Consider the following 14,471-nt stretch of genomic DNA (forward strand, 5'->3'; position numbering starts at 1 on the left):
CAGCATATTTTCCTATTTGAGCGACGCAGTTCATTGCGCTCCTTTCTCAGCCCCCCCCCCCCCCCCCCCACACGAAGCCAGAGCGGCGTTCCGGCTTTTCTGGGAATTCCTCGCATTCCTGACATTCATTTTAATTGGGAGGCGGTTCATTGTCTTAATACAGAAAGGGAAAGGAGAAGAAGCGTAAGTTTTGGACCTGAGCGAACCAAAAAAAAAAAAGTTTGCTATTTTACACATGTTAAAATGTTACATATTTTCTTTGACATTGCAGGCATTTTATTTTTTATTGCGAAGGAAAATCTTTTATTCAATCCTCTGATACTTCGCCAATGATCATTTCATTAAAAATCTGAATTGTGGAACTTAAATGGCTTTGGATGCACTGACCTAAGACGTCTCGTTAGCATTAGATTGAAAATAATTTAAGTACGGATGTCAAGACTGTTTATTATTTAGCTCCCAATATAATCGTAAAGACAAAAAATATATATAATTGTGACATTTTTAGAAGAAAAAATAACTTGAAAAATGCAATTCCTAGAAATGTGACAATTCTCAAACTAAAATAAGTATTTTTTAGTTGAATCAAAAGAAATGTGTTGATTTTAGCAGCAAAATTAAGTATTTTCTGCTCAGTCTTTCCTCAAAAAAGTAAACCTAAATGTAAAATGCTTTTATATCATGCCGTTTATGTCAAATTGATCGTTCAGAAAGTTTGATTTCATAAAGTGGGTCACACATATTGAGGTAAAGTGTTAAGAAAACATGAAAGAAAGAACATGTAGGACTTTATTGTTGTTTTGGTCGTGACATTAATAATCGCGAATTATTGTTAAATTGCAATGTTTATTCTCACAATAATGACCGCGATTTTTCACCTTGATGAGTTTTTAAGTGCTTTTTTACAACTTTTAAAAAGCCACAGCTAACAGCAACTAGCTTACATGCTAACAGCGCACAAACTGCTTTGCTGCAATTAAAAAACGGCGCACAGCAGTCTCATTTTCACCCAAACAGTGACAATAAAATTTTAAATCGTGATATCCCTGATAGCAAGACAATCAATCTATATGGAACATGATCATTTATGTTTTAGTGTGATTTGAATGCATATTTCCCTGTTCTATAATGCATTTTGCATTACTTTGGGTGCAAATTGCCTTTAAACAGGATCATTTTTGTTTAGCCCGTCTTGTTTTTGAACAACTAAGACAAACATTAACTTCCACCCATTATATTTATTTAATATGAGCTCCTGACAACTCCCATATGTGCAACGGATACTGTTTACAATATCGACTGGCATAATATTGGTTCATTGTCATAACGGAAGGCAGATAAACAAAGTAAATAAAAAATGTCGTCCAGAGAGAAACCAATCTTTTATCTAGTGATATTAAAAAAATAATAATAATAATTGGGTAAAAATGATACAAATGGGATCGTTTTTAATCACTTTTTTAATGCTGTTCTTAGTCAAAGCTTAAGAGATTGAAATGTAGAAACGTTTCGACATCTGTGTGTGTAACGAAACCAATCCAAGTCTCAATAGCCATTTGAGATCGCGCTCATTCCGACCACTGCACCACCATTGTAACGCAATAACTCTACTATAAATATAATTAAACAACTTCCCGCAGTCCAAAATAATCAACATACTTTCCATGACAGAATCTCCGCCCAAGGGACTTCTTGCTTTGTTTAGACCGTGTGTCAGGAGAAATGGTGTCCAGATGTGTCCGAGCTCGTATCTCCTCCTGGTATTATATTATTTTAACAGAGCTGCGAAAGATGAAGGCCACTGTGGACTCCTTCTTCTGCGCTCCGTTTCCATGAGTCATGACGCTGAGGACAATCGGCCATTATCTCATCTTTGGGCCAAATCATAATCTTCCACGGTTTCCACGGTTTCCACTGCTTACATGTGGTCTTCAGAAACTATTTCCGCGATACAGCTTCCATCTTTTTCATGTTGGAAAGACGGAACATTTGAGTCACATTTCTATTGTTGCAAAGCCGGGTTAATTCACGGTATTCAAGATGCCGGCTTGGTAATGTTCCTATAATACATTTATAAATGTGAAAAACAATACAGAAAGGAACATGAATAAAGACTTGCTGTATGTAGCGCTGAAAAGATGAACAATTCTCAGGCTGTACATAAGCTTTGATATTTGATACAAGTTTGATATTTACTTGAGAGTATGAAAGACACATATCAGGCAAAATTTACTATTTTTTTAACACTGTTCCCTCATAAAAAAAACATACCTGGAGTTGTCTATAGCATAATTTACGCTGCGTTAGTTAGTCCTCTCCCTTTTGAGCCTCACAAAGCACTCAAAACTTTCCAGTGTTGTGACATCATAGGTAGAGATCCGGGGGTCTCTTGCAACGTTTTTAAGTCCTTAAATCATCGCCAGACTCGTTCTGAGCCGATTTTGAGCCGATTTTGCCGTCAAAAATCATGTTCTTTTGTTTGTTTCTCCCATGGTAATTCCCTCTGCTACCAGTAGATTGAGTGCTAACCCAAATCCCAGAGAGGAAATGCTTCACAAATTTAAAGATATGCATTTTTCTCCAATATCTACATTATTTTAAGTTCTAAAACATGAGATGCCATAGCAGAGGGTACTCAAGAGCTGGTTTAAAGGTAAAAAACAATAGCCTACAAATCATGTACGTGCGTCTGTCCTTTAAATATTGTAAAAGCACATGGAGTTAGACAAGTTTAAGGCCAAAGTGTGGAACATTACAAGCAAAGGAATAACAACTCAACATAGACACGCAAGAGGCGGACGGACCATCCAACAGAAGTCACATCGTGCCCCTCTAAGTAAATAAAAGTCTGATAAAGGTGGCCATGTATTTAGTTTGTTATTCACACGTCTCAAAACCACGTAAATACTGCAGTATAAAAAGAACTCTAAAGGCCTACGAGTTAAGAACATATGGAGGAGCAGAAGTACTTGTACGAGCTGAGGGAAGATCCATTTACAGTTGTATTCGATGACGATTTGGCCACAGGGGGACGGAGGAAATCCAAAACAAGCTGTGAGACACTTGGCCCAGATATATTATCGCCGTAGAAGACTGTTTTGACTTCCAGGTGAAACTCAAGCTCGTTTGCACGCTCTATCAGTCAAATTAACAACTCGCCTTTGCTACGCTTCAACGGCATGGCTACTTCAATGTTCACTGTGGGTTAAAAGGTTATTAAAATCAACAAATAATGGGTATTTTCTCTGCATTTCAAATCCATTTTCTTTTTGTGCAGGACATGCTTTTATCTGCCAGCTGTTGGGGCATTTTTCACAGCTGCTGGTGGAGTTAATCCAATGGCGATAAGATTAGGTCTGATTCAGGGAGCATGAAAAAGCTGCTTCTGATCGGCAAAAAACAACTACAACAGAACCATTTGTGTATCTTTGATTGGTATATTTCTTATGCAGATGGTGAGTTTACATCTAGGTCACAATCTATTAAAAAGTGGTGAGAATATCTACAGATCAGAATGGAGATTATGAATACTTGGTGTCGTAACGATGATACTAACTTCAAACCTTCAACAGTTTTTTGCGTTAATTAAATTATTGCACAAAGCTAAAGCTACAGGATCAGAAAAAAGCAACTGTGGTTCAGCTCGAAGTACTTTACCACAATAAATAAAACATATGCTGCCAAAAAGTAGTACAAGTCCAAGCGCAATATAAAACAAAGCCTTATTATTTCAGAATTTGGTTTAAGTTAGGTTAAAGTGGTCTAGTCTAGGGCCAAAACAAGTTAATTAATCATTTATTGAGCTAATCATCAACAAATTCAGTACATGTATGATCTGGACTAATATGCACAGACTCAAAAGTAAAAATCTGATATTTGAGGGCATATGCGTTTCAAACAACTAATCAAATTATCGGAAGAATAATCGCTGGATGAATCAATTAGCAAAATAATAATTTGTTGCATTTCCAGGCTGGTTCCTTCTCTTTTTATTTGTTTGGCTCAAAATGAATACCAGTGAAATTGCTCTGGTAATATATAATATCTTTTACATCTTTCAGCAACAATGTCAGAGTGAATGACGTTTAGTGCTGCATCCATTTACATAATGCGTACAACGGGGCTCTGCAGGCTATAAATACCCCTAAATAAACTCTGAGGCTAATGGTAAGCATTCCTCTAAACATTCCTCCGGGGACGCCGGGGCAGTTCTCCAAATTTATCCCACAAGAAATGAGCCTCACACAGACCGGGCCACACTCCATAGCTCCGTCCGAGCCCTTTGTGCAATAAGATAATTGATATTAGGTTTAGATTTCATTAGGCAAAACAAAAGCTGAAAGCGAGAAGTAGGACCAAAGCAGAGCTAAACCAGGACAAAAGTTGGACTAAACTTGATTCAAACGGTTCTAGATCAGCTCCAAACCAAATATCAGGACAAAAATGTGGTCTAAATCAGGACAAAACCAGGATTAAATGCCATTAAACCTGAACTAAAAGTGCTCTCGCATCAGATATCGTCAGCACATTCTGCAGTCACTTCAGCTCAACTGGCTACGTAGCTACTAATAATGCACTTCCTGCCACAGTTACGAGGCATCCCCGACGAAACCCCTCGTTTGTGGCGGCGTCGCTTCTGAATTTACGCCGAAACACAGCTGTATCTGGTTAAAGAACTCGTTTGACCCGCGGCTTTAAAAATAAACCTTGCTCAAAATGGTAATTAACGGGACAACGCTTCACTGTGCCGTTGTGGGAGGGAGTAGATTATGCATTTTGATGTTGTTTAAAAAGTGAGTGGGAGTCGGGGATAGAGCTGGGTTGAAAAAAATCGATTTTCAGATTTTTAATTGATTCGCATATTAATGACCGATTATCAATTCGTACATCCAAAGATCGTTTTTTTGTATTAAGAAATTTCATTTTTTTTTTTTTTTTATTATTATTATTATTTTTTTAATTAAAAATGCTCAACGTTTACATTTTATACTTCCAGTTTCAGTACTGGCAGTGTGTGAGCAGTTTTAAAATAAAAATGCTTTTGGTAGCAACCGCTTTTGGGTGAATTCTTAATTATTTTCAAGCATAATAATAATAATGCACTGGTTAGTGTCCCAGTAGGAATCCACTGTTACAGATGTAGTCACCGCAATGATGTCCTCCATTTATTGTCCTGAATTATCTGAAGGTAGATTGACCCTCAACCTTTTCATCAGTCTTCCAGCCATCAGTAACTACCAATACTTGTAAGATTTGCCGTTTAATATTGATATAATACAAGTTTTAATATGTTACTTCTCTACACAGTCATGAAGTGAAGGAAACGGTTCAAATACATTTTTCATTTTTAATAACATTAACCCCCGGAACGAATCGAAATCGGATCGAATCGGAAATCAGATCGAAATCGGATGGAATCTGAGAAAATCTGAAAAAATCTATTTTGAAACGTAAAAATCGGAATCGAATCAATTCTTGAAATTTGAATCGAAACCCAGCTCTAGTCGGGCATGGCATTTTTGGTTATGACAAAATCTGACGTGTGATAGAGATTCGTTTATCCAACATTTGTCTTGTTGTTGTCGACCTTAACCGCTATTTGCCAATGTATATTTAAAAGTCCAAGGCAAGGCCCACATTGCACAAACTTACAGCCGCCTCTGTAGCCTCATTACTCATCTTTATTAATTAGAAATTATAAAAAATAGATATACATCATACATAAATATTTGAGCGATTACAGAATATATACCATATTTTCATAGTTTTGGCCGGGGTGCAACTTATACTTATATTTATACTTATACACTTATACTCTGGAGCGACTTATATGCGATATCATTTGTTATTTTCACACTCGCAACCGCATTTCATACTCCAGTGCAACTTATATATATTTTTTTCTGCTCCATTAGGCATATTTTGGCTGGTGCGACAGTGTCACTTATAGTCCGGAAAATACGGGTACATGAAAATATCCCCCAATATCATCGATCTTGATATCAGCAAAGATATATATTTTCATCATCAATGTTCATGAAATATTTGATTAAAAAGGGGCGTGGCATGGGAAAAAGCTCTCCAAAAGTTTAAAATCCGGCATAAAAACAACTACGTACACACTAAAGAACGAGTAAACAGTAAAGAGGCAGGTTAAGCTGTTCAGTCACTCCCAAAACTAACCAACGCCAACCTTTCTGCTGCGGTCCACGTAGACAAAAATAATCCTTATAAAATATTCAGTTGACCAATAAAAAAATGCGGTGAACCAAGACGTCATCAACCGATTAATCGACTTAAGGACTACAGTCTTGAACTCCTTATACATTTAGACAGGACAATGACAACTGTATGCGTAAATAACATTATCACATGAACAGTTTATTGCCATTTGTCTGCATAACTTCATACAGCGCTGATATGAACGTCATTATTGATGTCTGTAAATGCAAAATCATGGACTTTAAGGACATCGCAACCTCACCAACGACTAAGGACTGGACTGACATCATAACGGACATAAAACAAATGGAAAAAAAATGACTTTTGGACTTCTTTACTTGGAAATGGACACATTTGAAAGACTCTGGACCTATCGGGACTGTTATTTTAATTTAAATATGCAGCAATTTCGTTTCTTTGCTGTTTAGTTGATGTTTATTTGTATATTTATCCATTCATTCTCCTCTCTGGTCTAGTTCTGCTCTGTTTTGTTGTGTCGGTGTTATTTATCTTGGAAAAAAATATCAAAAAATAAATAAAAGGGAAGCAAAACCGTGGACTTTACTGCTGGTACTGGAACATCTGTGTGGGCTGAAAATGAATGAATCATACAATGTATCATGAGTCATTCCTGGACAAACGCATCAAAATAAAACTATACATATAATTAGGAAATGCGTTGTAGGAGTTTTAATAGATTTAAAGCGTGTAGTCATTTTGAGGAAATGAGGTGACTAATCATGACTTATCCCCCGTCATTCAGTGTAGTCTGGAGGCATTAGACTCTTTGACAGGCTATAAGATAAGATATTCCTTTATTGTCCACACATGGGGAAATTTCATTGTTGCAACGTAGAGAGGAATACAGAGGAAAAGGACAGGTAACTTATAGGAAGTTTAAAACACACTCTTAATAGAAGAACTCTTATAAACAAAACTCTTATAAACAAAAACTCCTATAGACAAAACCTCTCATTTCCTAATAAGGGATGGAGGGGGGAAATAAAGATAGAATAAAATAAAATAAAATAAAAACAACTAGCATAAGACAAGATAATACTACTAATAATAATGGTAAAATAAACACTCTATTTACATCAGTTATATGCACATGAATGTGACAATATAGAGTACGACAGTAATTGCACATGAATACATGGTTACCAACTGTACATTTACTCACTATATTAGCTCAGTGTGCGTACAAATAAGTTTTATAGAGTTAAAAACAGTAAAAAACAGGTGAGTGTTTTGAGCACAGTGGCACCTGGAGCCACAGAAGCCCTGCCCACCGCCGCCTCACCCCGGGACAGGGCAGCGCACGCGGGCGGAGCGGGGCATTGCGTTCAAGGGCGTCACTTTCTGCCCTTTGCCCCCGCGTCCAAACTACTTTTACAAACTCTAAATAAAGCGCCGGCATGTGTCCCGCAGCCCGGGGCACGACGCGAGGACGTGAGCGTGAGTTTGGAGTCGAAAAGTGCGGGCGAAGAAGAAGAAGAAGGAGTAGTAGTAGTAGAAGAAGAAGAAGAAGAAGAAGAAGAAGGAGCCGCAGCTGAAAGAGCGTGTGACTAACTTACCCGGACCAGGTTGCTCACGGCGGCTTGGACCGCGGCTACGGGAGCGGTCAGATCCGGTATAGCTTTCCCGTCAACTTCGCCCTCCTCGTGCATGATGACCAGATGGGAAATCTGCTGCGCGACGGGCTCCAGGATACTTTCTATCGTCTTCGTGTGAAAGACCGGCATGTTTGCGGTTTGTCGTTGAACCTCCCGGGAGATGAAAAGAGAAGCAACTTTATTGTAAGTTTAGTCCGAAATGTGGCGTGAAAAAGCCGCGGTGAACCCTCTCCTCCGCCGTGTCGGAGGTGCTTCCCAATGAGACGACTACAACTACTGAGCATCAAACTCTCTGCCGGAGCCGGAGCGTGAGCGACGTGAGGGACGCGAGCAGGGTTTCCACCAATGAGAGAGCAGCGACGGGACATTCCTCGCCTCTGATTGGTTCTGTTTGCCGTCAATCGCGCTAAACCCCCGCCTTCACCATGCTGGCTTTTTGTTTTTTCATTTTGTTTATTGAGCTATTTTCATTGTATTATATTCATACTATTTAATTATTTTTCCACAAAATAAATATTAATTTTATATTTACTTACTTATATTATGTATTATTTATATATGATGTATTATTTATTTACTATTTATTTACTATTCCTATACAAGCTCATTTCATAAAATTATATATATATATATATAAATATTCTTTAAATCTTTAAATATTTTAGAGATTAAAGAATATACACATGAAAATATCCCCCAATATCATCGATCTTGATATCTGCAAAGATATATTGCCCATCCCTTCATAAAATCATCATCATTACTCATGCAATAATTGACTAAAAAGGGGCGTGGCATTGCAAAACGCTGTCCTAAAGATTAAAATCTGGCATAAAAACAACTACGTACACAGAGAAGTACGAGTAAACAGCTAAGAGGCAAGTTAAGCTGTTCATACAAGCTCATTTCATAAAACTATATATGTATAAATGAATAAATAATCCTATATGTATATTATCTATTGTTTGAGTTAGTATTTTTGCTACTTCCACACACGCTGAGTTTCCTTTGGCTTCTCCTTTCCCCCCAGATCCAGGAGAGCTCCCTCAATGTGATGACGTAATGGATCCCCATGTCCTAAAAAGGGAAATACGTCTGGTCTGCTGTGAGTCAAAGCAGTGGATTCCAGCAGCTGTCGAGTAACCGCTCAGACATGCGGCGTTTTTTGGCAGGAATCGAGGCGGTGTGGCTGACAGAGCAGATAGCAGCAGACCACTGTGGACACACACTGTACGGGACAGGATATCACTTTCAAAAATAAAAGAAAAAAAGAGAGAAACTGAATTTACCCATAAAAAGAAGAAGTTTGTCAGCTCAGTCTGTGTAAAAATAGATGACATGAATGGAATGTGACAAAAATTCAGCAAAACTATTTCCTAAAAAAGAAAACCTGGAATGAATTGAGTTGAAATTAAGATGTTTCGAGAAGCATTAGGCTTTATAATTAACATTTATCACTGTGAGTTTATTTGGAACAAACTTTAAATGCTGATGTAAATGTTTAGACAATGTGTTAAGTTACTCACCGCAGACCTACTGTAAGTACTCTATGCTCTCTGCCTCAAATACTGTAGTAACAATCAGTCTTAGGCATAATTCCTATAGCCCCATGTGAAGTTTACATATAGATTATCCATGCTTTTTTATTGAAAATCAACATTTTCTGTTATTTATACATATCTTTCTGTGATAAGTAATAAAACATTATTTATTTTACTTGAGACAGTTCCTGCATGACTACACAAACTTCACACAAACCTCGCACAAACCTCACACACAAACCTCACATTAACGTTTCATAAACCTCACACTAACCTTGCACAAACCTTGCACAAACCTTGCACAAACCTCGCATAAACCTCGCACAAACCTCGCACAAACCTCGCATAAACCTGGCACAAACCTCGCATAAACCTCGCACAAACTTCACACAAACCTCGCACAAACCTCACACACAAACCTTGCATAAACCTTGCATAAACCTCACACACAAACCTCACATTAACGTTGCATAAACCTCACACTAACCTTGCACAAACCTTGCACAAACCTCGCATAAACCTCGCATAAACCTCGCACAAACCTCACACTAACCTCGCATAAACCTCGCATAAACCTCGCACAAACCTCACACACAAACCTCACACTAACCTCGCATAAACCTCGCATAAACCTCGCATAAACCTCGTACAAACCTCACACTAACCTCGCATAAACCTCGCATAAACCTCGCACAAACCTCACACACAAACCTCACACTAACCTCGCATAAACCTCGCATAAACCTCGCACAAACCTCGCACAAACCTCACACACAAACCTCACACTAACCTCGCATAAACCTCGCATAAACCTCGCATAAACCTCGCACAAACCTCGCATAAATCTCGCACTAACCTCGCACAAACCTCGCATAAACCTCGCACTAACCTCGCACAAACCTCGAATAAACCTTGCACAAACCTCGCATAAACCTCGCATAAACCTCGCACAAACCTCACACTAACCTCGCATAAACCTCGCATAAACCTCGCACAAACCTCACACACAAACCTCACACTAACCTCGCATAAACCTCGCATAAACCTCGCACAAACCTCACACACAAACCTCACACTAACCTCGCACAAACCTCGCATAAACCTCGCATAAACCTCGCACAAACCTCGCAAAAACCTTGCATAAACCTCACACTAACCTCACACACAAACCTTGTACAAACCTAACACAAACCTCACACAAACCTCGCACAAACCTTGCAGAAACCTCACACAAACCTCACACAAACCTCACACAAACCTCGCACACAAACCTCACACACACAAACCTCACACAGTGGCACGGGCACATTTTCCTGCTCCACTTTCCGTCCTGAAAAAAACTAACAAAAACGTTTAGGTTTTGCAGGCAGAAAATCAACGGTGAAGCCAGACAGCTCAGGAATTCCCACAGATCCCTGCGGGGCCAGAGCAGCGGGGCCAGAGCAGCGGGGCCAGTGCAGCGGGCTATTGCCTAAAAAGGAAGAGGCCAAAAAGAAAAGAACTGAGGAAGTGCATGTGTTTCACGTCTTTGGTAAACATCTGAGGCTACAAGCACTTCCTGTTCATGTGTTTGGGTAATGCGACCAAAGATGGGGAAAATATACTGCTATAATATAAACATAGCACAGTGCATTTGAGAACCTTTGGAAACGAGGAATTGTTTCAGTTTAAATCTATATATACGACCTGACAATATTGAGTATATTATAAATGACCAGATAATGCTGTGAATTGCAGTTTAATAGGCTCTGGGCCTGATTGTTGAGCATAATGTTAATGTCAAAAAGCACATTTTCACATACATCTCAGTGTATCCTGTGTAACCTGTTTCATACCTTTTTGAATGTTTTTGTTCCTATAGCGCAGGAGTGTCCAAACTCTTTTCACCAAGGGCCGCATTTTGAGCAGAGGGCCACAAACAACCCGACAATATCGAATGTGTTGAATGACAAAGTGAATCAATTGAAATTTTGCATCTGACATAGTTTCGATGCCTTCACGCCTTTAATAAGACTTGGAACATTAATGTTAGGTTTGTATAACATCAAAATGCTTAAATCTTTCCAATTTTACAGTAAAACTTACTACTTTTTGTTGTTTGGACCAACTTCGCAGGAAGCCGGAGGGCCAACAAGAATTGGTCTGAGGGCCGCATTTGGCCCCCGGGCCGTAGTTTGGACATGCCTGCTATAGCATGATTATTGTCATCCTTTATGCCCTTGTTTTGACTTTGTTCAATGATCTTATTCAAGTGGATTCTGAGGATATCCATAGTCCAGACTCTCACGTGCTTCTGCTTGTTGGAGAAGGAACAAAAGCACCGACGGGAAAGACACTGGGGACTGTGTAAGCGAAGGGTTTCCGGGGACAACACAACATTCAAGGCCTAATTATAGGTTTCAGCTTCCTCTGTAACATTTTGAGGACTTTTCACCATTAAAACGATTTTGCAATGGAAACAGTCAAAAATGTTTATCTTTCTCAAACTCGTGGATCATTTTATTGTAATACATAGAATATATCACAGCTACATAATGTTTAAATGCAGTTTTGATCACGTTCAACATTTGTGAATTTATCGGATATCTTTCTGTTTGAGGCGACATTTTGAGGACTTTTCACCGTTAAACCGATTTTGCGATGGAAACTGTCAAAAATGTTTATTGTTCTCAAACTCATGTCATTTTACCGTAATACATACAGTATATCACAGCTACAGAAGATTTAAATGCAGTTTTGATCACAATTTATCTGACATCTTTCTAATTCATGGTTTGAGGCAACATTCAATGTTCAAGGCGACATTTTGAGGACTTTTTCCCCATTCAAAAGAAATAATACGTTTGTATTAAGTCGTTATTAACTACTATGAAAATGGTCCCAATTTTCTCATCATTCTGAAACCCCTGAAATCCATGGACAGGACAGTCTGTTTGTGAGTTTGACCTCATCCCACTCTTCAATCCAAACAGCACCAATACGTTTCGTCTGTAAAAACTGCTGACAGGCGGCGCTCACCTTTACCCTGAATCCCACCACCTCTTCACAGATTTTGCCTTGTCCTGTCCGTCCAGCGCTGGATATAGACATCACAGTGGCGGCCCCCCCCCCCCTGTCCTCTCAGGTTACTCTAGGACGTCCAGTGTGTGTGTGTGTGTGTGTGTGTGTGTGTGGACAGGAATGTGAAGCCCCTCGCTCTCTGTGGGTGGCCTGCACCTTGTCCCGCTGTAATCAACACTGTGAGGCGGATAAAAGACACTAGACATTTCTCATGATGATAAAGAAGGGAAACGCACGGACATCACTGTAGATGGCAGTACTGTAGATGGCAGTACTGTAGATGGCAGTACTGTAGATGGCAGTACTTTTTATTATCGCTTACTGTTGGGAAAAAAACTGAAATGTTATGTATGCATTTCAGTTCAAATCAGTTTTTGTTCTCAAATATCTGACTAGATTTGAGATATATAGAGGAAAAACTGTGTAACTAGGCCTATTCAAAGCACTGTGTAAACCCCAAGAAGCCACGTATAAGCTATGTTTTTGAAATAGTAGTCGTTGTTGTTATAGTAGTGAGTGAAAGTACTGTAGTAGTGGACATAGTAACAGCTTTGTCAGAAGTTGCACTTGTGATAAGCTTTTAATAGAAGAAGCCAGAGCAGCTAAGTAGTTTCAGTGATAAACACATGTGACCATCTTTCCAGGCAGGGTTTGGGTTATTTATTTCACACATATGGTATTTTGACTTTTTCTTTTGATGCATATTATTTTGAGATGGAGACAGTCAGTTAAAGATGAGTAATAGTGCATAACTGACTATAAAAACGTAGCACTTCTCGCCCTCTTGTGGTCAGATTGAATACATGCAGGCAGAAAGTGTCCATAATCCAATAATTAGTAGTAGTAGTAGTGGTAAATTACAAAAAATGAATACAAAGGAAATAAGACTCCATTGTGAATTGTGACCTAGACAACAGACTAACTTTATTTATAGCCATAGGTAGAATTGGTAACTCATTGTAAACAAATGCAACCAGTATTACCCTTATTGATTTGTCTTCATCAGCAGCAGCATTTTTAGCAACGGTCATTTTCTTTCTTTATGTGTGACAGACTACAGCTAATAAAATATATTTAGCATATTTCTCCTTTGTTTCTTGTATCTTACTTTCCAAAGTGTATTTCTGGTCATAAATCACAAATTAGGCCCCTTATCAATTATGTGCAAATGTGTTTTATTGCGGTAGTAGTTATATAATAAATGAGCCATTGGTTGATTTATACTCAAAGTGTAAACACAGGATCAATGGTTGCAAAATGATAAGAGGAGTTCTTTGTATAATAGTATTTTATGGTAGTAGGAGTAGGATTTGTAGTAGCACTAAAGGCTTTTGTGCTTTCAGTGTGGCGCTAATGGGACAAAGTAGTAGTTAACTCTTTCACAACACAGCGTGATATAAGTTGGTGTGTGGTGGGTTGGTGGTGGGCATTGACACTGTTGGTACAAATGTGTCAGTCCCATGGCTTCTGAGTGAATTATAATAATGTAAAGTAAGATTTTTACACTCAAATGTCCAAGAAATGTTATTAAGATGGATTCCATATTTGCTGGCCGGGTATACATGTGTTAATTAACAAAAAATAAATACAAATTGTATATCCTTACTTTACCTTTTTGTTCACTTTAAAACAGAATATTAATCCAAACCAATCCAAAATATCTGTGCTTTGGTGGGTCTATTAGAAGAATCAAATCTGGTGCTCTTCAGAATCAAAAATGAGGAACTGACATGAAACAGAATTAAAAAGTCCTTTCCTTTCCACCAGAATTTAAAAAAAAGATCATTCCCCCTTTGACCTTAAACTCAACAATGCATGCTTTGTAAAATGAGTGAGTGAAACTAAGTAACAGTGACTTGTGTGTGTGACTCATATCAGCTCTAACAAAGCGTGATAAATATGAAATAGAGATTAATGAGCCACTTCCTGGGGTTGGATAAGCCCTGAAACACTCCACCTTGAAATGCTTGAGTGGAGGACTCCAGCCACACCTGTGTTTGACCTGGGACCAGAGCGGAGGCACACGGAGAGA

The 14,471-nt window shown here is 38.6% G+C and overlaps 1 protein-coding gene across 1 annotated transcript in view; it reads right to left on the reverse strand.

Annotated features, from left to right (window-relative positions):
• Positions 1-8,046, reverse strand: part of vcla (vinculin a) — a 48,635-nt gene extending 40,589 nt beyond the window's left edge. Inside the window, exon 1 of the mRNA XM_072455626.1 lies at positions 7,800-8,046. Coding sequence (XP_072311727.1) covers positions 7,800-7,967 — 168 coding nt within the window. The 5' untranslated portion in view covers positions 7,968-8,046. The remainder of the gene's footprint in view (positions 1-7,799) is intronic.
• Between the last annotated feature and the right edge of the window lie 6,425 nt (positions 8,047-14,471).

Source organism: Eucyclogobius newberryi, unplaced genomic scaffold (assembly GCF_026437365.1).
Source record: "Eucyclogobius newberryi isolate DKJ021-1_F unplaced genomic scaffold, fEucNew1.0.hap1 SCAF_20, whole genome shotgun sequence".
NCBI lineage: Eukaryota > Metazoa > Chordata > Actinopteri > Gobiiformes > Gobiidae > Eucyclogobius > Eucyclogobius newberryi.